The 27,857-nt window shown below is 37.9% G+C and overlaps 2 protein-coding genes across 5 annotated transcripts; one reads left to right on the forward strand and one right to left on the reverse strand.

The window, feature by feature from the left end:
- The first annotated feature begins 3,466 nt into the window (after positions 1 to 3,466).
- Positions 3,467 to 23,410, forward strand: LOC106644823 (uncharacterized). Of its 3 annotated transcripts, none has more exons than XM_014360510.2 (3): positions 3,467 to 3,968; positions 20,076 to 20,385; positions 20,506 to 23,410. In XM_014360510.2, exons 1-3 carry the CDS (start codon positions 3,913 to 3,915, stop codon positions 20,893 to 20,895), a joined length of 756 nt encoding a protein of 251 aa, XP_014215996.2. In that variant the 5' UTR covers positions 3,467 to 3,912; the 3' UTR covers positions 20,896 to 23,410. The 3 variants fall into 3 exon arrangements, with proteins under 3 accessions (XP_014215996.2, XP_089449678.1, XP_014215987.2); XM_089593552.1 differs by lacking the exon at positions 3,467 to 3,968 and adding an exon at positions 10,153 to 10,324 and having other exon boundaries at positions 20,512 to 23,410; XM_014360501.2 differs by lacking the exon at positions 3,467 to 3,968 and adding an exon at positions 10,157 to 10,324.
- Positions 23,411 to 23,944: 534 nt separating this feature from the next.
- On the reverse strand, positions 23,945 to 27,788 carry LOC106643546 (SH2 ankyrin repeat kinase). 2 transcript variants are annotated; one of them, XM_014358720.2, is made up of 13 exons: positions 27,428 to 27,788; positions 27,224 to 27,361; positions 26,951 to 27,114; positions 26,695 to 26,880; positions 26,187 to 26,430; positions 25,904 to 26,106; positions 25,654 to 25,818; positions 25,371 to 25,587; positions 25,049 to 25,296; positions 24,874 to 24,982; positions 24,640 to 24,808; positions 24,442 to 24,568; positions 23,945 to 24,369 (listed from the first exon to the last, which is right to left on the reverse strand). In XM_014358720.2, the coding sequence occupies exons 1-13, from the start codon at positions 27,501 to 27,503 to the stop codon at positions 24,172 to 24,174; spliced, it is 2,244 nt and encodes a 747-aa protein (XP_014214206.1). In that variant the 5' UTR covers positions 27,504 to 27,788; the 3' UTR covers positions 23,945 to 24,171. The 2 variants fall into 2 exon arrangements, with proteins under 2 accessions (XP_014214206.1, XP_089449677.1); XM_089593551.1 differs by having other exon boundaries at positions 25,365 to 25,587.
- Between the last annotated feature and the right edge of the window lie 69 nt (positions 27,789 to 27,857).

Genomic DNA, 27,857 nt, shown 5'->3' on the forward strand with positions numbered 1-27,857 from the left:
CCGTTAATAGTATAATGCACGTATGTACAGGTATATATATATATATATATAGCCGCGCGCTTTCATCTTTGTATTGTATTAAACATATTATATTGCACACGCCATATAACGGGATTTCCGCGGTGAAAGCTTTTATTTCGTGGCACAATTTTGGAAAAAAAAATAATAATAATAATATGTACAATAACAAGCCATTTCCTCGACGTGTATGTACCTAGTACCACTATATAGGTATGTGTATAATAATAATAATATTATGATGTAGTCTCGGGTAATAGGAGATGGATGCGAGTGGGTGCGGGGCACGACGAAAGCCCGAGATTCGAGTTGCTCTGGCGAGAGAAGTTTTGTAGATCACAAGAAAAAGGATGCCAAGTTGGTGGCTGAACTTGTACTGCTGAGCCACTTTTTTTTTTTTTTTTTTCGTTTCGTCATGGATATACAGGGGAGTTGAGTCAAACGGGCGTTTAGATAAAAGGAATGTCGTCGATTGGGATACAGAGATTTTATATGGGTACGTATGTGTGGATGTATACAGGAACAGCTATTCTAATGCTTCTTTGTGGGAGACCGGTTTTCATGCGTGTACATGTGTAGACGTATACTCCACATCGTCGATCGATTCGATGGTATAAATATGATTACGAGGATATTCAAAAATAGCTTCGTGTGGAAAAACTTGCGCCACCCTCGAAACTCAGTTCAGGCTACGTGTGTACATGTACTTATGTATTAGTTAAAAAAAAAATCTGAATCACAAGAAATTTGCATACTATACTACGTAGCGCCCGAAATTTCAGCGATCACGTGAACACTTGGCCAATATCACGCGTACCCACTTGAAAATCCACGCGCATCAAACGCGGAGATATTGAATCTTATTAAAAAAAAAAAAAAAAACTTCGTACACGTGTACGGTCATAGCGGTATATTTTAAAGCAAATCGATCCCTCGATCGAGCCACAATCAATCGTTTATACTCGTTGTGTAGCATGAATTGCGCAGAGGTCGGTTTTGCCCCGATAGTTTCCGCGAGCCGATCTTGTAATAATTAATTTTATAAGTGCATGTACATATAGGTACGTGTATAATATATACACCCGAGTACCTATTTTTGAAAAATAATTTTTAATAAATGTACTGACCTTACCTGTTTTTCTTCTTCTCTGTATTGTATTGTAACGGTTAAAGAAGTTGCTTATGCTCTTCATTTGAGAAAAAGAATTATCTTTTAAAATTTTTCCAAATCCATGCAAAAATCGAGCCCAAGTCTGGAAATCTCGTAGGTATAAGTGCCGATCGATCCTCCTCTATTGTGTGCCTATAGATGCATAAGGCTAAACTCGCGAAAAAGAAAGAAGCGTCACGGCAAAAACTCCCACCTGCGCTACTCTAGTGACGTTATACAGCTTTCGACGCTAGTTTGCTTGTAAATACATTTTTTTTTCTCCCAACAAAAGGAGTCTACCGACCACCCTGCAAAAAACTTTCAAACTCGTCAAAATAGATTTTTTTCACACTCAAGTGCTCTATAGGGTTGCTTATGATCGACGGCTTCGATTTTGAATTGTTTTTCGTGGTGAAGATCGCGGCTGTTGTCGGTCGATCGATGCATAATACACACCTCGCGCGAGCGTCATTCGGCGATGCCTTTTTCGCCCATTTGACTAAATTTCTTGGGAGATCGTGACCTTGCTCGGTTTTTACTTATCGCGAAGTTTGTTTTTTGAAAAATCTCGATGTTTCCCAATGTTTACGCTTTCATTTGCAGATTGCGAGTGTTTATCTCTGAAAAATTCATAACATTTGTTCACGTTTCGAGTCGCTCATTTCTTTTACCGATCTCCGCTACAATCGCGTATTTATACACACGTTTTTGTTATATCAACGGAAAAATCGATGGCCTAAGCGCGTGTCGCTGTTATCTCCCGAGATATTATATACTAAATGAATTTTCAACACTTGCAATAAATCCATATGCGTTACATGTCTCATTAGGCTGGTGTAACTGAAATGTAAAATCAAAAGAGAATGAAAAGGAGAAAAAAAAAGTTGCATTCTCATGGAATTTCTCAAATGAAAATACTGTCACGAGCACGACGCGTGGGCCATTGTTTTTGTCCACTATCTTTTTTTTTTTTTTTCAAGAGGTCCGAAAGAGATTATGGCGCAAGTTTATAGTGAGTTAAAAACGTGGTGAGCACGTGTCGCACGATAAGTATGTGGGATCATTATTATCATCACTTAAATATGGTTTTTTCTTTTTTTACCTACATCAAACTCTTTAATTGTGTGTATTGAAAATGGATTATTCGTATACACGCGAACGAAAGGAAAAATGTATCGGAAAAATTCTACGGGCGAAATGCAGAGCAGATATTCGTTGTTATTTTCACGACGTGCCATCGGATGTGTGAAAATTTTATCAAAGGGGTCAGCTCGCAAGGTGAGGAAAAGTTTTTGTTCTCACGCGCATTGTAAGGCATTTTGATTAAACGTGCGTTCTTTTTTTTTTTTTTTTTTTTCTTCGAATATGGACGCGTTTTTTGCTGCAAGTTTTTGGGTCGACGATCTTGAAGCTTAAATTTTGTTTATAGTTTTTATCCTTTCGGGCATATAATTTTATGGGCACGTAAATTGAAAAGAAAAAAAAAAAAAAATTACTGGTAGTAAAAAAAATGGCCAGCAACATTTGGTAGCAAAGTGTTTTCCGGAATCATCGATGCAATAAAAAAAAAAATTTTTGTAAATCATCTCAGCAGATTATTAACAATAAAAACATAATTATCAATTATTAACTTTTAACAGATGAGTGACGTGCTCAAGTAATTATAGTACCATAGATAAGAAAAATTTTTTGCAGATAGCCAATTGCAAATTGATTCTTCAATCGTGATGTCTTTATTTTTACATGGTATTATATGCATAATTTTTTCCCTCGTTATCTCTTGTTTGTTTTTCGCGCGAAAACAAATTTATTTATTTTTTTAAAACGCGTTCATCTTGATGCAATTGATTTGACGTGCACAATAATAATAGCAATTCCAAAGAGATGAAAACATTGTTTAAGATTTCACTAATGTAACTAATTTTAAAATTAAAAAGACTTTTAACAATGAAAATACATTTATTGCTTTTCGGAGGAAAAAATAAATAAAAAATAACTGTTTATGCAATGAGGTTCAGAAAAACTGCCCTGTAGAGGTGTATCAGGTCGATCAACCTCAGCAGCGTAGAGTAAAAAACACTACCGGCTGCTTCGGTACTTCCCCTACCCCGCGCAAGAACATTTTTTTCCTCCCCTCTAAAACACGCGAGCGAGAGCTCACCAAAGATAGAACGAGAAGGAGAGAAAGAGAGCCGCCTCGGAAAGTATAGCTTATATGTACAGCTATATACATCAACTCCTCGGATCCTCAAAGAGAACGCGCGCTCTGTATTTCCCAGTTCAGTTAGCAGCTGACGCTCGACCAACTCGGTAGTTTCGGCAACAACAGTTTGGTGTTTAGTTAGTTCTTTCAACGAGTGGCTGCTGCTTAACTGGCTCGGTTTTGTTTTTTTTTTTTTTCCTTTTTTTTGTTTTTTGTTTTGTTTTGTTTTTTAAACATTTTCAACAAAAAATTACAACAAACAGGACGAGTCTGCCTACCTTTTTTTCACTTTACGAAATAAGTATACCGTCAGAGTCTGGTGCACGATTGTTATTGCTTCGGGCCTTTTTATTTCTGGCTCCCTCCGATACTTGGGAACTTGGATTAATTAAGAAACAGTCTTTTGCTGCGATACTACCTAGTTTTCGGTGTGAATTTGTGCTACAATAAGTAGTATACTTACCTCTTATCTGCTGAACGCACGGCTCGAAAGAAGCAGCAGCACTTTTGTTTTTGCTTGGAAGGGCCGACGTCAGTCATCATGAATTACGGCGAGATGGGTAGTGCCAACAATAACGCGACCGAGACCACGAGCAGGTAATATACATATATAATTATAATGTTTGCATTGTTCATTTATACCCTTACCTATTTAAAGCAAAAGAAAATTATTCAAGTGCTTACGTACGCGTGTGTATAGACGGAAGTGCTGTGCATCATACCACATTTTATATATAGATACTGCAGGCGTAGGCGTGTCGGCACGCGGTTCTGCTCCCATCCAACACTTTTGTGACTGCTTCCTTTTCCCGAGTACTTACTTGTTAGTTTTTGTTGGTAAAAATTAAACGACAGTATCCTAAGTAGTTACATCGAAAAACAAAGAATGTTGCGGCCCTTGACCTGGATACGTTGTTGTGATTCTTAGGGATACCCTATATTTAAACTAAGAATATTCTGTCGGTTGATTCACAACGCGGATATAAATAATGTGTTTGCGACGAGAATATACATAAGCTCGTCGAGCTGTCACGACAAAAAGTATAAACAATCCGGCTGCTGTTGGTCCTTTGATCGCATTCGTATTTATACGGTGGCATGTGGCATATTACACTTTGGTAAAACGTACTTTTCATCATTTTCCTCCATTTCCTTTTGTACTGTAGTAATATTGAATGGACTAGCATTTTCTTATTTCCTCTGCTCGAGTGATGGTGTTTTACGGGAGCAGAAAATTTTTTACGGAGTGAATCGAGGCATCTCGTGTTTTTCTTGTTTTTCCCTTGTACTGTAACTCGAAAATGTTAGGTTATAGAGCTGAAAGAGAGCTTGGTGAAAAGGGTGATGGTCATGTGATGGTGCATTGTTGAATTTTCAGAGTTTTCTCTCTGCGCGTACAAAGTGAAAAAAGAGAAATAGAGGTATATACACACACACAAAACACGATATGTCCACGATGAATGGCGACACGAGTGCGCAGGCGCCAAACGTGGCCTGATGTTCCGAACACGAACGACTGCATGGCTTTCGGGCTTTGCTCATATATAAATATACAGTAATACAGTTGACGCCAGCGTCATGTTGTGAATTAAGGGAAAACTGCGCTTTAATCATCTGTACCAATCAGATTTGATCTACTAATATATATAACTCATATTGATAGGTCGTACCTGAAGAATTTTTTGTTGTAATCTCACGCGAAATGAACGTAATCCAGCTGACGTGTCACCATCAGCTATCTATACTGATAGGTAACTTTCGCGTGCCTAGAAGAATGATTGTTGCGCTATTATTAAGCTCCGGCGCTTTTCCGGGATTTTTCCTCTTTCGATTCAACGAATCTTCCGAGTTGGATCAGTGCTGGAGAAATAGTTTATATTTTGTCTTCTCGGCAGTGAAATTGTTCGTCTTGTAATATTTTTATTGAGAAATTAATACATTCATCAAAATATTCATGCTTATCTTTGGATATTATTTTTTTCATCTCAAGTAATATTTCGTTTATTTTTCGTTACCTCGATGTAGTTATTTTGAAAATGAAATAAATTACTGTATTAATATTTAAACTCAATCTTATCAATTGATGACTTTCGATGTTTAATCAAACAATGCAAGGAAATTATAATAATAATAATAATAATGATGATAAAAGTCCACCATAATTACTGAGCTTTCGAATCATATACTCGTTGAGTTTAAAAATTCTAAACTCTGTTCCAAACAATTAAATTCGTTACAACTTGAATCCTTGGAATTTATATAAATTATTGTTAACCAGATAACTTTCCTATTTTTATTGGAAACTCCCAGCTAGTCTATAAAAAAAACTACGAAATTACAAAATAAGTCATTTATTTCTGAATGTATTGAATTTATCGAGGAATTTATAGAGACAATGTCCAAAACTAAATTAGCTGTAAAAAATGACGGACGGCAACAAAACAACAATAATAACACAAAGCTCCAATTAAGTGGATCAACTAGATGTTTTTAGACGGAGAAAATTTGTCGGGCGCCTTGATAAGCAGGTGTCGACCTCATTCTCTTGATAAAAATGACGCGGTCGTAGATTTTTCAAGTGCCACGAATATAGATCAAAAACAGTTTCATGAGTCAAGTGCGTTCTAAATTTTAAAATCCCGTCATAAAGGAAACGCTGCTGATAATGGTAATGAAAAATGCTCTATTCCTTTCAATGCGCCTGATAAATCGTCGTAGATATCGCGTAACGATAACAAAAGTGTCGGAACAAATTTTCAGTCTTATCAGGTTTAAAGAATTTGAAAAAAATCTTCGATTGAAATATTAATTCTAGTCACTTTCCGACGCGTGTAGGTGCTTAATTTCATTTTGACGCGGTAATCTCTGCTCTCGCCAATTATCCGAGATTCATCGACAGTAAATTCACTGAAAGATAAAAAAAAACTCTTGACTTTATTTTTCAACGCGCGACCTAAAACTGTCATTCGAATATCCCTCCCCCCCCCTCGAGGAATGAAAAAACGAAATGCCGATTTGCTGGATCATTAACGTGGCATTGTAAAATTAACTTCCAAGAAAAGCACGTCGGTGCCCATAAAATCAACGATAGTTTGAGAGAAAAAAAAAAAATTAAAAAATCCGACGTGCATCCGTAAGTACACTTTCCATGGCGAGAGAACTCGTATTCCGAGACCCGACGATACATATACATGTATGTATGTATAGCTCTCTTGACCAATCCGTAGGAATGTCGCACGCTCGTGAGCATTGATTTTTTTTTAATTTTTTTTTTCTTTACGATGCTCAACAACGTTGGCCGTTGTACGATGATATACAAAACGGTTGCAATCAAGATTATTATTTTCATGACATTTGAGTTGAACATTGGTAAATATTTTCTTATCAGTCAATTATGAAGCGTTTGATAAGAAAAAATTTTTCAATTTTCAATTCACTTTCGTTGAACCGTAAATACATACACTCGATAAGACTGTTTGAAACGTAGCAACTCTTCATCGGCTTCGTAATAAAAGTAGTATACCTAATAACTATACGGCCAGTAGGTACACCAACAAAAAATCCCAGTTGAAATAGAAAAAAAAAAAAAAAAAAAAAAATCTTTGTATCATTCGCGATTAATGTACTCTAATCCAAAACTGTATATACACCATCGTGTACAGATTACAAAAAAAAAAAAAAATGAAAAAACCCTTATTCGCGAGGATGAGAAATCATGTATCAGGTGTCCGTATAATAGACACGGGGAAGCCCGCGTGTGTGCCACTTGGAAATCTAAACGCGCTTATCATCGGCTCGGAGCACAACGTATATAGGTACACTCGACCATACGAGCAAGTATACATGTATAGGTATATACTATAAGAGCAAAGAGCTCTCAGCTTTAGAAGAATAAAAAGTAGCAAAGCTCTTCGGTCACTGACGCCGTTTCTGCTGTTGCTGCTAATGCCAATAAAATATACAACATTAGACACCGACAACTATGAGGCCATGCTGGCTCGGGTTGGCTGATTACATGCGAGAACCGAAATAATCGCTTGAAATCAATACATGTATATACATACATATATATATATACACATTAACATGTCACAAAGACACAGCACAGTCGCTGCCGAACCGGCCATCACGCGCTTGGCCTAATTTAACGCGTGCGAGGAGCTGCGAACGAACGGCCTCAGTCTTCGTTTCTTCTCGACAAAGTATATCTTGTTGTGTGTATGTAGAATAAAAGCGAGAATAAAAGAGCGCAATGGTCCATTAGAAGAGATGTTTGAAAAGAAAAAACCCCGACGCTTGGGGACCACGAAACAAGTTAGACGACGATGTCAACGCCGTAATACTCTATTACCAAAGCGCATTAGAGCACTGGTTGTGCTGCACATATATATATACCTACAGGTTTTCTGCGCGCCGATGGCCTGGAAAGTATTAGGCACTGCTTTACCTTCACCTGTCTCGCGTCTGTGTCCTCTTTTTGGCCCCAATAGCGAGAGTGAACACTTGTACGGTTGTTCGCCGGGGAAGACAATTAAATCAACGTATGGCTTTGTATTGCAAGTGTAGCGCGCGGTTGGATCGAAAAAAAAAAAATCGAGGGGCTACCGAATGCAGGTATAGGTATAGAGGTGTACGTACAATTTGTGTAGGTGTGAGGTGTGGATGTTTGCGATTTCACGAGAGAGAGACTTGAGAAACGAGAGTTGCGTGCGTGTGCATGAACCGTTCATGCTGACGAAATCACGAAGAAAAAAAAAAAAACATTCGTGGCAAATTATAATCATGAGGGAGGGAGGCGATGACGGTGACTTCCGAAGGGCTGAATTTTCGATTATTGTATGACTACAATCATATAATCTTTTTCTTTGTTGGTAGACGAGAGATGTGTAACTTTTACCAATTTATCATAAAAATGTGTACCTTTTTTATTTATCACCAAACATTAGGCTTGTTAAATCAGTTATATTATTATTATTTTGTTTTTCTTCGTAAATATTTATAACTAATATTGGTACAAATATTACAGTCACATGTTGCTATACACTGAATAACAATTATTTTTTAATGATTTTTCTGAAACTTTTTATCAAAGGCTGACAATTTTCAGGATAAACTCTGAAATATAAATAAAATAACATCCATCATTATGCAATTATATGAATATATTTATCGATAAACCGTACAATCTTGCAATACGTTTCGATAATTTATTTAATAAACACACAATTTCTTCCAAAATATTAAGCAGGTTGAGATAGTGATATAAAATCACGGCAACTAATATTTTTTACGGTGCATAATTCGAGACACATATTTTTCAACATTCAATACATCCAAAATGTTTATGCGTTAACTTATAAACAACAGTTGTATTTTTTATCTTACTTTTGATTACTGATATTGCGGTGCATCATTTTATAGATGAGTCTAACCACGTAAATTTAAAACAACCATCTGATACTAAATTTCCTGCTAGAAAATTAACAAACAATATAAGCCGTAAAAAAACAAAAACACCATGGCCATCGTCGCATTTTTAATGGACGACGATAAACGTAGACTCAGAAAGAAAAGAGAGCCTTGACATTTAGTCAGTGACTCCACGGTACTTGTTGATCCCAGTACCCACACCCATGGGGTCTAAAAATTCAAAACGCGCAGCCCATTAGAGGTCACGAGTTGTACGTTACGCAGCACTTTGTCGTCCACGACGACCGTTCGATCGTTTGCTATTTTATTTATGCGAGAGGGGGTCGGCTGCCGTTGGGTGTGATTAAGCACGACACTACACGCGGAGAAAGTGCACCATACCGCTTGTCAACTCGACGGAAAATTGTTTTTGGATAAACATCGAGTCACAACAGATAAACAAATGCACTTGTCTCTAATCTGGTTACTGGTTAAATTTGACAACCATCGCTGAATTGTTTTTCCGTTCGCATCGACGATACATGACTATTTCGCGAAATCACTTGGGTATCGATGCAAAATTTTTTTTTTTTTTTTTTCTCACTGCTCTCACGTACAGAGCAACATCAACCTAGACGCGTGCGGATGCCATCAATTTGCAAGCGAGGGTCGACTCGATAAATTAATATGTTGTGGTTATAAAGTCGTACGGCAAAAAAAAGAGGGGCTGCTCGCCAACATTGTAACACAAAACCCTCTTTCCCCGCAACATCGCGAGCACTCGAGTCTCGATCGTTGAACGTGTAATATAAGCGCGTACCTACTTACAAAAAAAAAAAAAAAAAAAGTATAAAATAATACATGTAAACGAAAATAAAATAAGTAAGTAGACGAGTCTTTGGACCGCGTGGCCTTTTTTTTTATTTACGTAACAGGGGACGTCGTTCGTTAACCCTGCAGCACAAGTACAATGTGCCCGTGTACGTGATGTGTTACACGACGCACACACATATAAACTGCGCGAGGAGGGCGAGGAGCCTATTTACTTTCACTTAATAGGCCAACGCACGCACACAACCATCCGCGTGTGCAAGATTGACTCGAGGTATTGTATAGACGCGCGAAAAGAGAGAGGATACACGCGCATCCAAGTGTTGTATCTTCCGCGGTTGTAAGTACATATTATTGTATATACCTACTGTGCGGCGCGTAATAAAATATTGAGAGCAATAGCACGACGGGCCGGCGGTGAGCTTTTCACACCACCTGCACTACCATCGAGCGACGAAAAAAGAGAACAATACAAGTACTTACAAGTCACGTGACGCGCATAACTTTTGGCCGTTGGGTGCAACTTGTCTCCTTCTTTATTTCCTCGATCGAAAATGGATCGAGCCGCTTGGTATGAATACATGGGGACAACTTGATGAATTGACAACGATCCTTTGTTGTTGCTGTGGTATATATACCGCACTGTTGCAACCGCGTCTTCGAACAGTGGCGACTAAAATGTTCACGGCGAATAAAAAGCGCTGTCTTGCTCTGTGAGTACCTATATATATATATATATATATAGTACCTATATATATGTATACACTCAATAACGGTGGAGTGTAATTTTCTTTCCTTTTTCCTTCACCATACATGCGTGCTTTTCATTTTAAAGATCAATATTGTCCTTTAAACCAAAACCAAACAGAATTCCACGCGTGTCTTCTCAATGTGTACGTAAGTACGATATCTGTAACGGAGAGGCACTCGTGCTGTATATATACGGAGTGGTTGGAATTTTTCGAGTGGTCAAGTCGGTGTGAGGCCAAACGTTTTGAAACTTGTGAAACCGACGCGCGTGATCGGTACAGTCCGTGCGACCGAGATGTTGGAGAAAGAAACAAAAACAAAAAAAACATACATGTCATTACGCGAGGTATTTGGCCTCTGTATATTAATTACCGGTGATATATTTTACTCGTGTATATTTTGACAAATGTGAGTACGACGCGTATGACGCAGAGCTTGCAAGCTCAGCGGTGTATATATTATATGGGCAAGTGAGAGCGAAATAACAACTCGAATCCGAAGAAAGGAGCGTCCTTGGAGGTGTGTGTACACTTTGAATATTAAACGCCACGCGCGATTCACGCCCATCGTGTACAGAAGACGATATCTTTTTTTTTTTTTTTTTTCCTCTCAAGTACTGTTACAGGTGGAGCGTCGACTTCTCGCGCGGTGGCCTCATAATACATATCATATACTCTTAAGAAGCGAGAAAGCGCTTCTCCTCCTTCTTTTCCTCCTCTTACCTCATAGCACACACCTCTGAATATACGTGTATAAATGATTGTAGGTATATCGCTTATGGGTGTGCACAGTGGTATGAGTATTCAATTTTTGTGCGCAGTGCTGCGCGCTCATGGTAATAAATTCGATTCGCACAAGTAATATGTAAACTCTATTATCTTTCTCCCTCGATCTTTCTTTCTCTTTTCCCTTGATTTTATTGAGACACCGTGTGTGAGGGTCTAAAATATCTCGTTGGTTGAGGTATCGATACCTCGCTGTTATCTCGATTTCTTTTCATTTACAGAGATAATTTTCAATGGAAATTTTTCCTGCTCAATTTTCAGAATATACATCCTATGTTGGATGGATACGAAAATAAGTACCCCTCTGTACGAGAGTTGGGGTGGAACAGTATTTAAGTGCTCGTTGGAAATAAAAAAACTTACAAAATATAAATATCATTTTATTATTTTCAAACCAATCACTTTATTAAACTCAAAATCAAGATAAGTCATTCTTTCTCCCCCCCCCCTCAACCAAAGATTCGCTATCAATAGCAGCAGCGCGTGACTGTAGATATGATAATCAAAAATTTTATTGCCCAAGGTTCATTTGTTACTGCTACACGTACGATCGTGGTCACTTTTTTTTTTTTTTTTTTTTTTTCTATCGGACCATTACACAAGCCAATGCCCCTAGCTAATTTTGAAGAAAATTCCGAATGGCCACATATGCACACATTACTGCTGAACAAAAAATTAAGTTAATTGGAAGTAGGTTGGGGGGGGGGAATATATGTTAAGGTCACGCGCGCGCGAGCGGGTGTTCGATAACGAAATTTTGAGCCCACATTGGGGGGGGGGGGAGGATATACCTATTGGCGTAAAGGTTTTTTACTATGCCATTCGAAATCGATGAAGCAGAAGCAATGAATAATTTAAATCAGCGGTAGGTGTATAAGTAGCGGCGTCATTGGCAATAATGTCCGGTTGACACGTAATGTTTACGTGCATGGGTATTCTTCGTCTCCACAATCGAGCCGCGTGTGTGTTGTGATCACATGCCCATACATTGACGTGTCACATATATTACGCAAGCGGGGCCTTTCGAAATTTTATTTCTAACAAGCAGCATCTGTGACCGACCTATAGCTCGTCCTCCTATAAGGGGGTTTTAAAGCTGTGCACCCGAAAAACAAGAAGCGATGGAATGATTGACACAAAAATTTTCGACGGCAACTCAAAAGCCACAGTTTTAAAGGGGCGCGTATGACATGTGCATTATAAGTTACCATATTATTTATGAAGTAGCGGAGCAATGGAAATGCCATCATTTCCCTGACCTTGTTATTGAATTTTTAATCGTCAGCTGTCATACCTACTCACGATTTCATTTTTGACAAGTTTACATCAGCTTGTCGAGCGAGAAAACGTCACGAGTAAAAATGAATTCAACAAAAAGTAACAATAACCGATTATCTGTGTGTTATATTTGTGTGCATCTATAGTTTATTCACCTGCCAAGATCCTTCAATTTTTTACTCCATAGAGCGTATACGATTTGTCTTTGTCACATTTAATAACCAAATCGCAAATCAAGTCCACACGTGCTTTCACACTCGTACGCATTGTCCGATCAATTGAGAGAAGACATTTACACCAAACGTCGCGGTCTCTTATGATATACCATATACAAGTGTATGTCTATATGACACTCGATTGGCGCGATAACGCAACCGATTTCCCTATACATATGAGCGCGGTTCTTCTCCCGCGAGTGATTTTCCACAAAGCGAACAAGTGCGTTTGCAATCCCTCCTCCTTCATTTGCGCTGCGTCATCAACATCAGGTGTGTGCACACGTTTGTGCTTGCAGTGTCTTCGACGCGAAAAGATGATGCTGCTACTTCTCCGTACAGTCCACACAGTCAGAACTATGGCGTGAAGTACTGTTCAATAATAGGATCCGGTACAGATCAGAGTTCCACTGAGTGTACATATTATATGCATACGTATAATATATTATACACGGAGTGCAGTCAAACAGACTTTTATGAGCCACTGTACCACTGAATGAAAGCGAAGAATGTTTTATTTTACGCTTGTTTTTGCGTACATCATCGATAATATACTATTGGAATTTTTTCGTGGTAGTCACACTGCATACACATGACACGGGCGATGACGTAGATTGCAGAGACCTACGTAATTTTCGAGCTACATATATGTATACACCCATCCACATATGACACCCTGCAGCGGATGACGTAAGTGTCACCTGTTGCTGCAGTAATAGTCGGGGGGGTTTTTTCAGGTTTTTGTGAATCACTGGTTGAAATGTATAATTTTACTTACCGTAAAAAAGATTTTAAAAAAACAATCAGCTAGAACTTAAAAATAGAAAGGGAAAAAACACATGCGCACAGCTGATACGCATTTCGAACGTGTTTGATATGTATAACTTGCGGACGTGCGTGCATCTGAAAGATGAATTTTTTTTTATTGTTCCAAGCCGGTATCTCCAGCTGCTCCGAGTACTTCTTACAAATGCTTGGTCACGGTGGATTTTACGATACGTCTCCGGTTAAACAAATGCAGTAAACGAAAACTCTTCGGTGATTGATGTCCAAAGAAGAAAGTTCATCAAGTACCATTCGATAGAGTGACAATAATAATCTGAAATTTGACGTGCATCTAAAAAGTCAATTTTTTTTCATTTTTTAGATACCCTAGATACATGGAAGCCTTGAATATTGTATCATATAGGTATATCATCAATGTTAATTTAAAAAAAATTTTTTTCATCGTTGTCTCTAGGCCTGAGCTGTACGAAAACGAGTATATATTTATACAGAGTCAAATCGAGATAACTTGTGTTGGATAGAGAAGTATAGAAATGCTCATAGCCGTTCGAAAGCGTTAATGATGAGTCACCGAGATTTCGCGTTTTCCAAGCATTAATAAAAGTTAGCTCGCACGCGTTTACGTTGTATCACTCGACAAGTGTACACATATACTATTTGTACTTATCATCCCATTTTTTACCTCCAAGATGTAATCGTCAAGTATACTTCCATGAAGCTATTAATCCACTCGTGCCATTTTCACCCTGTATCGCTTACTATTAGGGAGTATTATTTAATACGGACTCGATCTCGACTAATACTGGACGTACATTCGTATACTCATGACAATAATGTAAATCTTCCGTCCACGTACTCGTTGTTCAAAAAAAGAGAAATAATCTCAATCTTGTATTTTTTTTTTTTTTTTTTTTTTTTTTTTTTTTTTTGATACGCGAAAAACACCACGTGATAGTTACATATTTGATATTATTTTAGTATATTCCTAATCAAGTGAAAAACGGGTATATGTAAAGAAAAAGATAATGCATATTGTGCCAGTGCACGTGCGTGTTGTCATGCCCAGGACAAATCTCGATGCTATAATAAACCTCTTATCGAAATAGTTATTTTGTGATGTAGATAATAAAAAAAAGAGCTACCGAAAATGAGAGCAAAACGGTGCGTAAAGTAAAAAAGACAAAGACGTGAAAAATGATCACGAGGCTCTCGCGTGCATGTAACATGAGATTCGTCTTCTTGTTTGGTTTGCTCCCTCGTATTATCATCAATCGATCGTCTGGCGGATTAAGGCTTCGGTAAAAAGGCTGACGTTACGCGCGTGCATATATATTTATCCCATTTTGGGTTATCAATTCGAAACCATGTGAAATTCTTTTTTTCCTCTCGACTTTGATAGCCGGCACAATCATTTCAGAAATGTTTAAACATGTATGCACCAAAAAATCAAATAATGTATTCTTATTTTTTATTCTTTTGAACAAATGTCTTTATAATACAGCACCAGACAAAATTCTACTACTTGCAGAAAAACATGGGTATTTAAAAATTATTTAACATAAATTACTTATTTGAATTAGTATTTTAATTTTTACTGCGCTTTCCAATACTACATGATATAGAACATGAATAATAATTAAAAGAGGATATTATACATTACACTCCAGTTCATCGATTGTTAAAGCTGGAGGTTGTTTTTGAACTCTCTGTTGCCCGTCTGTCCATTGTTTGTTTCAAAATAGGTGGTCGAGTAAATAATAATTCGTAAGCTCATGATGCTTCTGATGATTTATTCATATCACGAATCACGAGATCGATTAATAATCCAAAACAATTTGGAAAAAACAAGTATAATTACTTGTACTTGATATACCTACATTGATTACCGATAGCTATACATTTATACACCTCTCTGTCGGACAATAGTATTTTTATCAAAATATAATCGCATGTAAATTGGCGTGCAGTAGACAATCTTATCAATAAGATACACACAGTCGTTCATTGTAGTTCGTTCAACTCGGATAACTTTTGATCTATCCGTGAACTCTTTTTTTTTATTCCTGCTTCGAAAGCACGATGAGCATGTCAAAGAAAAGCTTGTTTTTTTTCCCAAATCCTCCTCCCAAACGACCTTATTCCTACTTTTATGTATTTGACATTTGGTGAGAGTCGCGACAACCTTTTTTTTCATTTTCTTCTGTAAAAAATTGAGCTTCTGTTGTTACTTACAACATTCGGGATTGAAATCAGTTTCAAGACTGAATACCTGTACTGCTGATAAAAAGCTAACAATACATCTTTCAGTGATTTTCTATTTTTATCATTCAACTACATTATGTGCCTCTTCTGTTTTATAATTAAAGCTAAGGCTTTGGCAAACAAACAAAATCTCGTAAATCATTATGATGTAATTTTTATCGGATTTGCGCCCTTGGAAATTTTTGTGGTCAAAGTTGAGGTCAAGGCAAAACTTTACAATGTCGCGAATACTTTTTTTCAAGTAATCGATACTTATCACATGACTTATATAAAATAACAGATGCTCATACATCAACAAACACGAATTATTTTTTTTGAAGGAAAAAAAAAATCTTACCTTTCGCTAAAATGTTTGATGACTCTCCTTACTATACTTTGATGAATGAGGAAAGTTTTTTCCAAATAAATTTTGTTACGCAATCTCACGTCTATAGCTTTTTGAGTTATTCATTTATCGCTGGAAGTGATGCAATTTTATTTACAAAAAAAAAAAATAAATAAAAAAAAAGTAATTTGTAATCAAAGGATACGGTCTCATTTACTCCTTCAACATAATAATACCAAGTTGCAGGTCATGCGCGTGAATAACCGAGCGCACAGAGAGAGAAAGAGAGAGATTTCTCAAGCCTTACATTTCGCGCGAGTTAGTAAACATTACATTGCGGCAGATATGAGGTGTATGGTTGCTTGGATTTTTTTTCCCCCCCGCTTTATTATCATCACCGCACACTGCACTTACAACGCCCTTGTTTTTTTTTTTTTTTTTTTTTTTTCTCAAATTTCGCAAGTGTACAGTTGATAATGTACAAGCTCAACTCGGACCCTCGTGCGTTTACGATACTTAGTTCATAAAGCAAGTGCTTTCCACTTACCGCCAATAATTTTTGAAAACAAAGACCAAGTTTTGCTCCTCGTTGAAGCGCATGACAAACGCGTTACTCTTTTTCCGTCGATGTTCATGTACATTTTTAACTTGCAAATTATTATTTTTACCCTTTTTCTCATTTATTCATCGATAAATTGATTCTTTTTGTTGTTTTTATTCAGAGTTGACAATTGTTTTCGTACAAATGTGCACCGACGTCACCAAAAAAACAAGTAACCACACGTGGCCCGCTGTTGCGCTTACACATACATGTAATCCATCAGCTCTTGCCCAAGGGGATAAATATTTGGCGCGCGTGTATATCCATCATACCTTCGAACGTTCGAATCCAAGGCTGTGGCGTGTACACGTATAAAACAAAGAAGCCGTTTGTGTGTCCGTTCGAGCAGGGAAAATCCAACTCGCTGGACGTATTCTGGAACATTCCGTTCCCCCCCCCCTCCTGTCGCTCATCGAGTGCTTGCAAAAATCATAATTGTCGACGCAAAATATTATAATGATTCTCCCAACCAAACAGCGAGAGTGTACCTATATAGTTATTCCCGTCACGAAGCTTAATTACGTTGTGTCATCATCGCGCCATTATCATCATCACAATCGCAATGATCGACAACACAGCGACAAGGTAGCTGTGGCAAGGTTACAAACACCATCTCTCTCTCTTGGCGGGGGAACGTCGCGCAAATTCGATTGCGCCTCGAAAAGTCCTCGGGACTTGGTTTATTGTGCGACATGGCTGATTACGTCGGGCCAAATCTCTGCTGTGTACACAGTGATGTTGCACACGCAATATGTATAATATATAACGTTATGTGTGATGCTTTGTGCCGATGCGCGTAAACTGAGCGAACTTAAAATAGGGGGCCGCACGACTAATTGAGCTTGCAGTGGGACTGCCATCGAGCTTGCGGTATGAAATACCGATGGACGAGTAATAAGGAACTTTTGGGGATCTGTTGCTGTATTTTTTTTTTATTTTTTCTTTTTTTTTCTTTAATGATGTGCCGAAATTTCTTGACTTTGGCTTCTACTTACATGCCGATTTTTTAAGACCTGTTGAAGAGAGAAACGTTAGTGACTCGAATCATATGTTTCTTTTTTTTTTTCGTCTGTTAAGTATACTTTTTCTGTTGTGATTTCGCAATAACCAACTACATACTTTACAGGAAGCGTTTAAAATCTTACGTATCCCTGCAAATGAGAAAACACGAGCTACAATACATAGAGCATGCAATTTCGACCTCGATTATTGCGCAGCGCCTGCCAATTGAACGCCAAAGTGTATAAAATTTTTGAGGAAAAATCGCAGAGGTTTTCCAACTCGTACGTCAAGTACAGTAGCAAAGGCTTAGCAAATAATGGTGTTTTCGAATTTTACCGCATCCCACGGAAAATTGCAGACATGCTTGTTCCTTTTGATTCTGAATATAACGTTTTTTCAATTCTACATGTACTTTAAAGCAGCCGATGGCTTCTCGAGGCTCTGTAACTTTGAATTTCCGAATTATTCACTCAAACAAATTTTATTTTAAAAAATTTCAATGATCGCTATGAAAGCAAAACGTCGAAATGAAAATGTGATGACCCACGCGTGCATACTTTCCCTCTCCCTCGGTCTCGCGGCTCAAAACCTTCCGTAATCATATCACGTTTTTTGTCTCCTCTGCACGAATGGAATTACCATACAATGCCGACAAACGTTTCGCTGACGTACGCATGTGTCTCCGTTTTTTTTTTCCTCCCAAGCCGCCTATTACGCACACGCTTGTTGTCCCCCTCTCCTCGCTTATCACCACCACCACCACCACCGTGTTTTGTACCTATGCACACGTATACATTATACTTGGGGTCAATCGAGAATTTTGCATGGCAAATTTTACGACGCATATTCATCCCGTCGACGAATGCACATACCTTTGACTGCTGAATCGGGTTTTTTTTTTTTTTTTTTTTTTTTTTTTACTACCTACTCATGTGGGGCAAGAGGCGATTTGATAATTATAATGACAGGAGAAAATAAAGAAGAATAATAACAATATCGTGCGTTTGTCATCGATTGGTACATTACGTAAAAACAGGATTTTTTTTTTTCCATACGGAAATTCGCTTGTATTTTATAGCATAATCAATTGAAATAACTTTCATCGCTGATTCGATCTTTAATTATACTCATCGATGAAACGAATAATCTGTACAGCACATAAACCGTATAAACATAAATATAGGGACTTTGGTACGTCATTAATAGTACATGAAATTACATAGCGCGCGAAATTCGCGTTACTTCCACACGCGCGTCGCACTCCACTGGAACCTTTTTGGTGTAGTAGCCGGTTTCACACGTTTATTTCGAAAGCGCACGCGGCCTTTTCCATCAATAATTAAATTCAGTGATTCATTAGCTAACGAAATTTAACGACAACAACAGCGAAATCGCTGTACTTTTGATACTTTTCGCGCGCGCGTCCCGAGAAAAACCGCCGAGTCAGAGCCTATACATGTATAGAGAGCGAGAGATTATTACCCCACATACTCGCCTCTCTCTCTCTCTCTTTTTTTTTGACGGCTACTCACACGTACCGACACACATACACATATACAGAAGGTTTAATCGAGGCCAAGCCACACGAAAAATCATCGAGCGTTTCTCTATACGGAGAGGGAACTTTCCGGTGCAGCCCGCGTTCAAAGATACCATGTATATACTCATAAAGCCATGGTTACAAAACGATACGTTAATGGCTTGTTTTGTCCCTATACATATGTACAAGATCCAAAAAAGGCCATTAGTTGTAGTAAAATATGTAAAATTAGATTCTTTTTTTTTTTTTTTTTTTTTTTTTCATCATGAAGGGGGGGTGCAAGTGTGTTTCGTACGCGCATATCTAAAATATTTTAATCAGGTCAAACTCGAAAGTCAATACTTGACCACTGTGTTTCAATTTCCAAGTTAGATCGGCAACGCCTCGATCCGTGCCTACGTTGGGCAATCGGGTTGCCTATCGGTTCACGGTTACGCCAAAGAGAAGATCAATGTTTCACGTAGCGTTTATGTCATACGTTATGATATCGTAGCGTTTGCTCCTGCTTCCGATCGTTGAGAAATCGGTATGGCGCACCTCTCGACGACAATGGCCACTTTTGTTTCACAAAAATTCTTTGAGAGACGTCAGTGGATCGGATGAGCTTTTTTTTTGTTTTTTACCGATCGACGGCCGGCCGTTGAGTCCTCGCGTTCACCAGAGAGACCGTACTTATCTCAGTCGGAACTGCTGGATCATTGGAGACTTTGACACTTTTTTATGACCTTCGTGCGTGACGAAACAACGTTTTGAAACTCCTGTACATTTGTATTGCGATTGACTTTCTCGGCTGACAAACTTGACCAACAATCCGTGAAAGCACGCGTACGTGCACTTGACCGCGTCCCCCAAATCAAACAAAAAAAAAAAGTGAACGAGCTAATGATTGATCTTGAAAAATCCCACGTGTGACGTTTCAGGTGCAACCTGCGCCGGATCGCGAGACACGAGGAGTCGGAGTTCAGCAACGCGAGCATCCTAAACAGCATGGAGAGCTTCGTGCGCACCGTCAACGAGATGGAGGAGACGATCCTGGTACCGAGCAGGCTGCTCGATCTCGCGGTCGGCGACTCGACCGACAGCGTGTGCCAAAAACCCGGCAAGCACGGCTGCGTCAAGGACACTTTCTACAACACGGATCTATACCGGCTCTACAACATCGTCAATCAGATGAAGGTCGAGCTGCTCTGGTCGCAGGAGAACCCCGACGCTTCGATCGCCGACAACGAGGTGAGGCCTTTTTTTTCCATTCTATGTACCTGAAAAAATGAATCAACGTTATATTATTACAAATGCGATTGTTACCCCGTGTACCGAAAGATATGTTGACGATGACGATGTAATCCGTAGGGTCAGGAGGAGGCGCAGCGTAGCGGGAGCAACAAGGCGCAGGCCGCCACGGTCCAGGAGCCGGTGCGCCTCGGTCACGCCAGGTATCCCTCGACGACGTCGATGCAGAGCGTCCAATCGGCGAGCTCGACGGTCTCGTCGTCGTTGTCGTCCTCGTCGGCGAGCATGATCATCGGCAGCGGTGGCTCGACCTCGGACTCGGACTCGGACACCGGCATTGAGAACGACTCTGGTCTGGAGAGCGAGGAGCCGAGCGATCGGCTGGCCAACCTCGCGGCCGAGAACTTTAGGCGCCACCTGCGCGGCTTGCACCGCAGCATCGGCCGGATGACCGAGGCCGCGGAGTACCTCACGCTCAGATACCAGGCCGACGTGGGCGGACAGGTCTGATGACGCCGCGGTAGTGACCCCTCCCCCTGACACCTGCACCACCGCCATTAAGCCACCTGACGGCTATCGTTGTTTGTACGGGTGCGTTGATCGAGGATCGCCGCCAGTGTGATTGTTGTTAATCGTCCTCGTCGGGAGTGCGCTTTATGTGTATGATTGACCCGAGAGACGTGCACATCCCCCTCCTCTACTCTTCTCTTCGTTGACGATCCTCCTGATGCTGGCGTTGTTCTCGTTGATTTGTTGCTTTTTTTTTATTTTTTTTTTTTTTTTATGAGTAAATAAGTACATAATATATGCATCGTCTCGTCGCTCTCTATACGTCACGGGTGTGACGCTCTTGTACACACACTTTCTTCCTTTTTCTCTTCATCAAGCTCTTCACTTTGCTTTACCGTGATTTTTTCCAAGGATGAACGATGTGTATTTTCTCTCTCTCTCTCTCTCTCTCTCTTTGAAAAAGCCACCTGTCAAGTAAAGAGTAAAGCACACTTTTTCATTCCACATTATTCCAAAGAAACGATTCTTGTTGCATATTCGTTAATTTATACGCCGCGAGTGGAAATGTTAATTTTATTGTTTAGTCATGGGTTGCTTTTTCAAAAATATCCGCAGTGATGTGTCATTGGACAAGAAAGGGACGCGCGCTTTTGTTTTGCAACTAATTTTACGACAGCGCTCCATTGGAATCTGAAAAATAGAGTGTTATCACAAATTTATTGCATTGTTGTTTCATCGTTGTGCAACTTTGAAATTACCAGATGAAACTTACCCTACAGCCACCGAGAATCCAATTCTGCGAGCATGTGCGATAATATATAAATTTCCTCCCTCGATTTATCGTTGAATTTGTTTTGACTTGTTATCACGCGCAAAACTGTTTCTTCGCTGGTGGTGAGCTGCACTATCTAGATTAGAATATCAGAATCCCCCCCAAGGAGGAAAAAAAAAAGAAAGTGTTATTGGATGCGGCAAACAAAAGCAAGTGCAAGTGTGTAGAAACAAAGTGGTATCGGACGCGCGCACCGCGGGATCGAGAGAGGGTGCAATAATAAGTTGTGTCACGTTTGGCGATATCGTGCACTTTTGCAAGAGGATTTATTTCTGTAGTTGCGCGTTTTGTGTGTGTATGTGTATTTGCGTAAGAGAATGAATAACTATCATACCACGTGTGAGTGTGGAATAAAATATTGTCAATGCGAGGTGAAGTGACATTCATTGGAAATAAAGTTGATAATGTGCCGGTGGTGCGTGGGGCCGACTTTTTACGCCCCAAAGGTGGACATATATATTATTTTTGTGTATATAGGAATAAGGAGACTTTGGAGAATTGTTTCGGTTTATAAGAATGTTTAGGAGATGGGCGATGTTCAAGTCACAAGCGACTTTATTTTTTTTTATTTTTTTTATAAATTTTTCTTTCGAAAGAATCAAAATACAAAGAGAAGTGAAAATTCACAATTACTTCATGTTTCATGGGTGTTTGCTAGTAGAAGGGATAATTTATTTTGATTCAATGGGACACTGTCCACACATCATTTAATTAAATGATTACTTCCTCGCAGAGATAAAGATTACAATTGGGGATTCAATGGTCTGTACATAGAGATAGATTTCGTTGTTATTTATTTTTTTCTTTTCAATTTTTTATCATCCGCTGCTCTAAACTTTTAAAGGTAAATAAATGTAATGTATACACACATATATACATACATGCATATATGAAATATAAACTTTGAGTTTCAGCTCTGCGATGCAAACTTATGCCAATGTCGTAATCTTTTGTATGGAAATATAAAAATATAAATAAAGAAAATGTCTAATCAACCACTTAAACATTATTCATGAGTAACGTCGTGTTCCATGCTTTGAATTCTTTGGTGCATCTGAAATTCGATTACATGCATGAGTTAAGATGAACTGAAAAAAACTTGAAAAATAAAAAAAGCGTTACATAACAATTTTGTTATTGTAATTAGAAACGCTGATCATTAAAAATAGCATCGTCAAACAGCAGAGCTAAATTTGCACATTTTTCGTCTGTACATATTGTATTGTAAATAAGTCTGAGGTTCAGTAATATTTAAATTAACAAACACAATACCTTTTGCCTTTTTAATATATGTATAGTCGAGGCACACTGCGTGCCATTCAAGTTTTATTTTAAGGATAATCTGATTGAACAGTACAAAAATGCATGTAAAAAATGAACTCGAAGTCAATCAATCTTTTTTTGAAATTATTATTAAAAAAGCTGGAATTAATAGTTTTATTTTTTGTTTCTCATTTTTGCACATGCTTGATATATTTTAATAAAGAAACGAGATGTAGTTTGAGAAATAAAAGACAACTATTGATTCTAGCGAGTAACTTGGATTTATAAGATAAACATTAATACAACTGAATTAGGAATTTGAAATGTTAAAATGTAATTTGCGATAGTATTTTAAAGTTTATCTACTGGTGAAAAATAATAAAATGAGGATTAACTCAAAAATTATACCGCTTTTATAAATGTCTTCGTTAGTTTTTTTTACATAATTTTATAAAGTTGAGCCATTTATTGATAGTGGTTAAATAAAAAAAAATAAAAAAAAAAGAGTTAGAACGGATTAAAAACAATACATGTGCATTCCAAGTAGCAAGATTGACGCAACATGACTAATGATTTGAACTTCATTCGCGTTTCGAACAAAGAGATTTGGGATTGTTATTGTTACCGCATAGACTATGATCATAAATGAAATATTTATTCTGACGAAAGGGTATAAAAAATGATTTATTCCATTAGTCTAGTCTAAGTCTATGGAATGAGGATTGTTTTAGTGTATGTTATTCTGTAATTAAATGCGTCGTTGTAAAATCTTATATGCATAAATAATATAAATTCTTTTGTTCAAACAGTGGCATTTTGTAACGTGACAAGACAAAGCGAACGAGTGAATTTTCAATTACCACACTGTCATGTCAATCGTGTACAACTTGATAGAATAGTGATAATAAAATTTTCATTGGTTCTTTTCAGAATATAACGTCTTTTCATTTATTGTCTTACTATTATAAAAATGCGTCGGATCGGTAAAACGTATCATACAATGCTTATTAAAGTATGTGTTAAAATATACATATATGTTTATCATAAATGTATGATATTATGATTAAAAAACTCGTTAAAATTTTTATAAAATCTTTTTTAAAAGATCTGTAAAAATTTAATCAGTTCGTTCATTAAATATTACATGTAACAAATCAAAACAATAAATAGTTCATGAATCATCAGCTGATGTTAACAGCCGTTACCAATTCTCGAATGTTGGCATACTCTGGATCACTGCTAAAAATATCTATCAGTTCCTGGAACGTTGGCCGATCCGAGGAGTCATAAGACCAACATTTTTGCATCACTTGATAAACGTTATCTGGACACTTTGGCGGTTGTGAGAGTCGTTCGCCTTTCTCGACGAGATCAATCACCTTTGAAATATCCATTCGTGAAACTGTTTGAATTGGCTCATGTATAGATATAAAGATTAAAAGTGTACTCACTTCAACACCACGCAAAGTTCCATACGGCTGTTGCCCGTAAGAAAACATTTCCCATAAGGTAACACCGTAACTCCAAACATCACTTGCATGTGAGAACGTACCAAAATTGTAAGACTCTGGAGCATACCTAAAATTAAAATATACTGTTGTAAGAATTTCAGGTAGGTGAATATTTGAGTCTATTACAAAAACGCAAACCATTTTATCGGCCATTTTCCTCCTGCTGTGGCTGTGTAGTAATCACTTGAACCAAACGTTCTGGAAAGACCAAAATCACTTATTTTTGCTTGATATTTCGAGGCCAATAAAATATTTCTAGCTGCCAAGTCCCTGTGAACAAGCCTCAGTTCTTCCAAGTACCTCATTCCTTTAAAAAATACAAGTAATTAAACTTTATTATGTAAATTCTTCTTCAAACAAAGCTTTACATACCGCATGCAATTTGAGAAGCCCAAATTTTAAGCTCGTAACTTGGGCTGATTCTATCAGCAAATTCCAAAAGATATGCTAGCATCGAGCCAAGAGAAACTAACTCTTGCACCTTTTAAAAATAAATTTATATTTTTAAGAACGTATAAAATAATGGAATTTTTGTGACTTTTCTTACCATTAACAATGGTGGTCCTTCTGAAAAACCAATCAATTTGACAATACAATGATGATTAAGCGTCATCATTAATCGAGCTTCTCTCAAAAACTCCTCGCGAGTAGCGACGTTATCCGTGTCTCTCAACATTTTTATTGCTACGGGATCCTGTGTACCACACGGCGAATCGTAAAGTCCCTCGTACACAGCACCGAATTCTCCCTCCCCTAATACTTCTCCAAGAATTATATTCTCTCCAGGAATGAATACTACGAAAAGTAGATTTGAAACACTTTATTTTTTGTTATGCTCAAATGTAACAACTACATTACATCACTTATACCTTTATTTATTGGCACAGAATCATTTTCATCATCATTATCATTTTTTACGATTGCTGGTACAGCACTATGAAGATCACTATTATTATTATTATTATTATAATTGTTGGCACTATTGTTATCGATTTGATTAGAACAACTTGAATGCAAGTATGGCTTTTCCAATAATGGCTCGGGAACGGCTCTAGGAATGGAATTCTTTTTTTTCTTAAGAGTATCCTGTTTAAAAAAAATAGTTTTATTTTTTTCAATAAATAAATTTGTTTATGTAATGTAATATCTCACTCCATTAAATATTGATGGAGGCATCTCAGGAATTGGGGGCTTGGGTACTGGTCTAATGTTATGAATTAAAGGTCCAGGAAGCCCATCTGGCATACATCGATAATGTTCTATGACGTGTTCCAAAGAAGGAAGATATGGCCCATTATCAATGAAGAGAAAGTTTTTCTGCAATCAGTAGTAGTTTAGGTATTAATACCCAAAAGCTTGTCTTAAATAATTCCTTTTCTATTATCTATTATTAAAAACAAACCTGCTTCTGTATTTGAAAGTGATAAGCTTGTTTATTGTACATCACTGTGAGAACGCGGATTCCATCGTGTCTTTCACTCAATCGAACCAAAAACGATCCATCAACATCTCCATTCTTGTGCAAAAGATTAATAGCTTCCATTCTATCCAGAGTACCGTGGTACCAGTCACACGTTTGTTCTCTTGTCGGTTTAACATAATTCCCTACAATAAAATAAAGTATTATTATATTAAGCACCTCCTTAGTTTGTTAAAAAATTTGTTGAAAAAAAAAAAATGTTTACGTATGATTTTCTCGCACTCCAAATGGCCATTTTGCTTGGCAAGGTCAGCAGGTACTTCATCGTCTAATGTTCGTGGATTAACTGGTGCATTTGCTGAGAGCAAAATTTCTATTACTTCACGGTGACCTCGGCTTGCAGCTTCATGCAATGGCACCATTCCCGTTTCCGTATGACGAGCTTGAATATTTGCGCCTCCAGCAATTAATATTTGTACAGTGTTTGGAAGATTGCTTTGGCAAGCATACTAAAGGGAGTTATCAACATATTAGTGGTGCATTAAATTAATTAGTATTACAGACAACAGATATTACTTTTATCTTTATCTCAAAACATTACTATAAAAAATTTTCAGAAGAAGACTTGTACGAAATTTTACCTGGCTAACCTGGCTTGCAATAAAATCCTACTTTTTTATTGTTAAGCTTTTTTTAAAAAAACAGGACAGATGTATGTAAGTCGTAATATAATAAAAAGAGTTTTTGGGAAAATATGATTTCAACACACTCACATGCAGAGGAGTGTAGCCAGCTGTATCTCTGCAGTTGACACTGGCATTGCTCTGAATGAGCTTGGTTAATATTTCATCTGCTCCATCTTTGGCCGCTAAGTGAACTGCTGTTTGGCCAAGCTGATTCTTAGCATCTAAGCTTCTGTAGCCGCACTTGAGAAGCTCTGATACAATTGTGTAGTTTTTCTAAAATGGCAGGTTTGCTTAGGTAACAAGGAAACCATTAATCGATTCATTAAAAACAAAAAACAAATACCTGTATAGTGGCCCTGTGTAAAAGATTCATGCGTCCATGTCTTCGTGTATCATGTGGTGGTGGATTACCTTTAACAGGTGTTTTTAATACTGTCACGAGCCCATGATTTTCTTCCTGATAATACTCAATAAGCGTGTCTAGACCGTGTATGGTTGTTTCATCATCTGGAACGTAATAAGTATGCAGATAAGCATGTTTGAACTTTTACAACTCTATTTACAGTCAACAAAACTGCATTAAATTGATTTGTTACAAAAAAAAGTAAATTACTACCTATAGAGAAAAAAGCGTCCTCTCCGTGCTTTCTAATCTGGTAATGTACCACTCCACCATTGTACAATGCTGAAAGGACATAATCTCCCAACGACGAGCTGCTTTCCCTCACAAGAAAAGTCCCATCCTCGAGATGATCTGAAAGATGCAGTGCAGTGTTTAACTACTAGCATCCCAGAGACAAAACATACAATGAACACAAACCTTTGACCAGCAAGTTTTCAGCATCCTCTCTTGATAGATTCTCGTGATACCAGCAAACATCATCCTCGGTACTCATGGCTGGAGCACGAAATCTATTTAAAACTCTTTGGTGTATAAAACCAGACAGACTATAAACTCAAAAACTACGAAGTTGAAGCAGGTAAGTAATTAGCAAGAGATACGTGCGTTCCCAGATAGCACGACAATTCTTGAACAGTAGCAGCAGCAGCAACAATCTTGTGATCGTTTTTTAACATCAGGCCCATTGTGTTTTTAATCTTTTTCCGGAGCATTTGTCATCGCTCAGACTGTCACCGTCACCTGGGTGAGTAAGGATACTCTTATATGTTTGCAATACACATTACACCCTCTCTAATATATATATGTTACTAGACTAGATGGGACATGGGGTCTCTTACACACTTACAAT

The sequence above is a fragment of the Copidosoma floridanum genome, unplaced genomic scaffold (genome assembly GCF_036245765.1).
Source record: "Copidosoma floridanum isolate Cflo_tuat_1 unplaced genomic scaffold, Cflo_Japanese_pri ptg000019l, whole genome shotgun sequence".
Taxonomy (NCBI): domain Eukaryota; kingdom Metazoa; phylum Arthropoda; class Insecta; order Hymenoptera; family Encyrtidae; genus Copidosoma; species Copidosoma floridanum.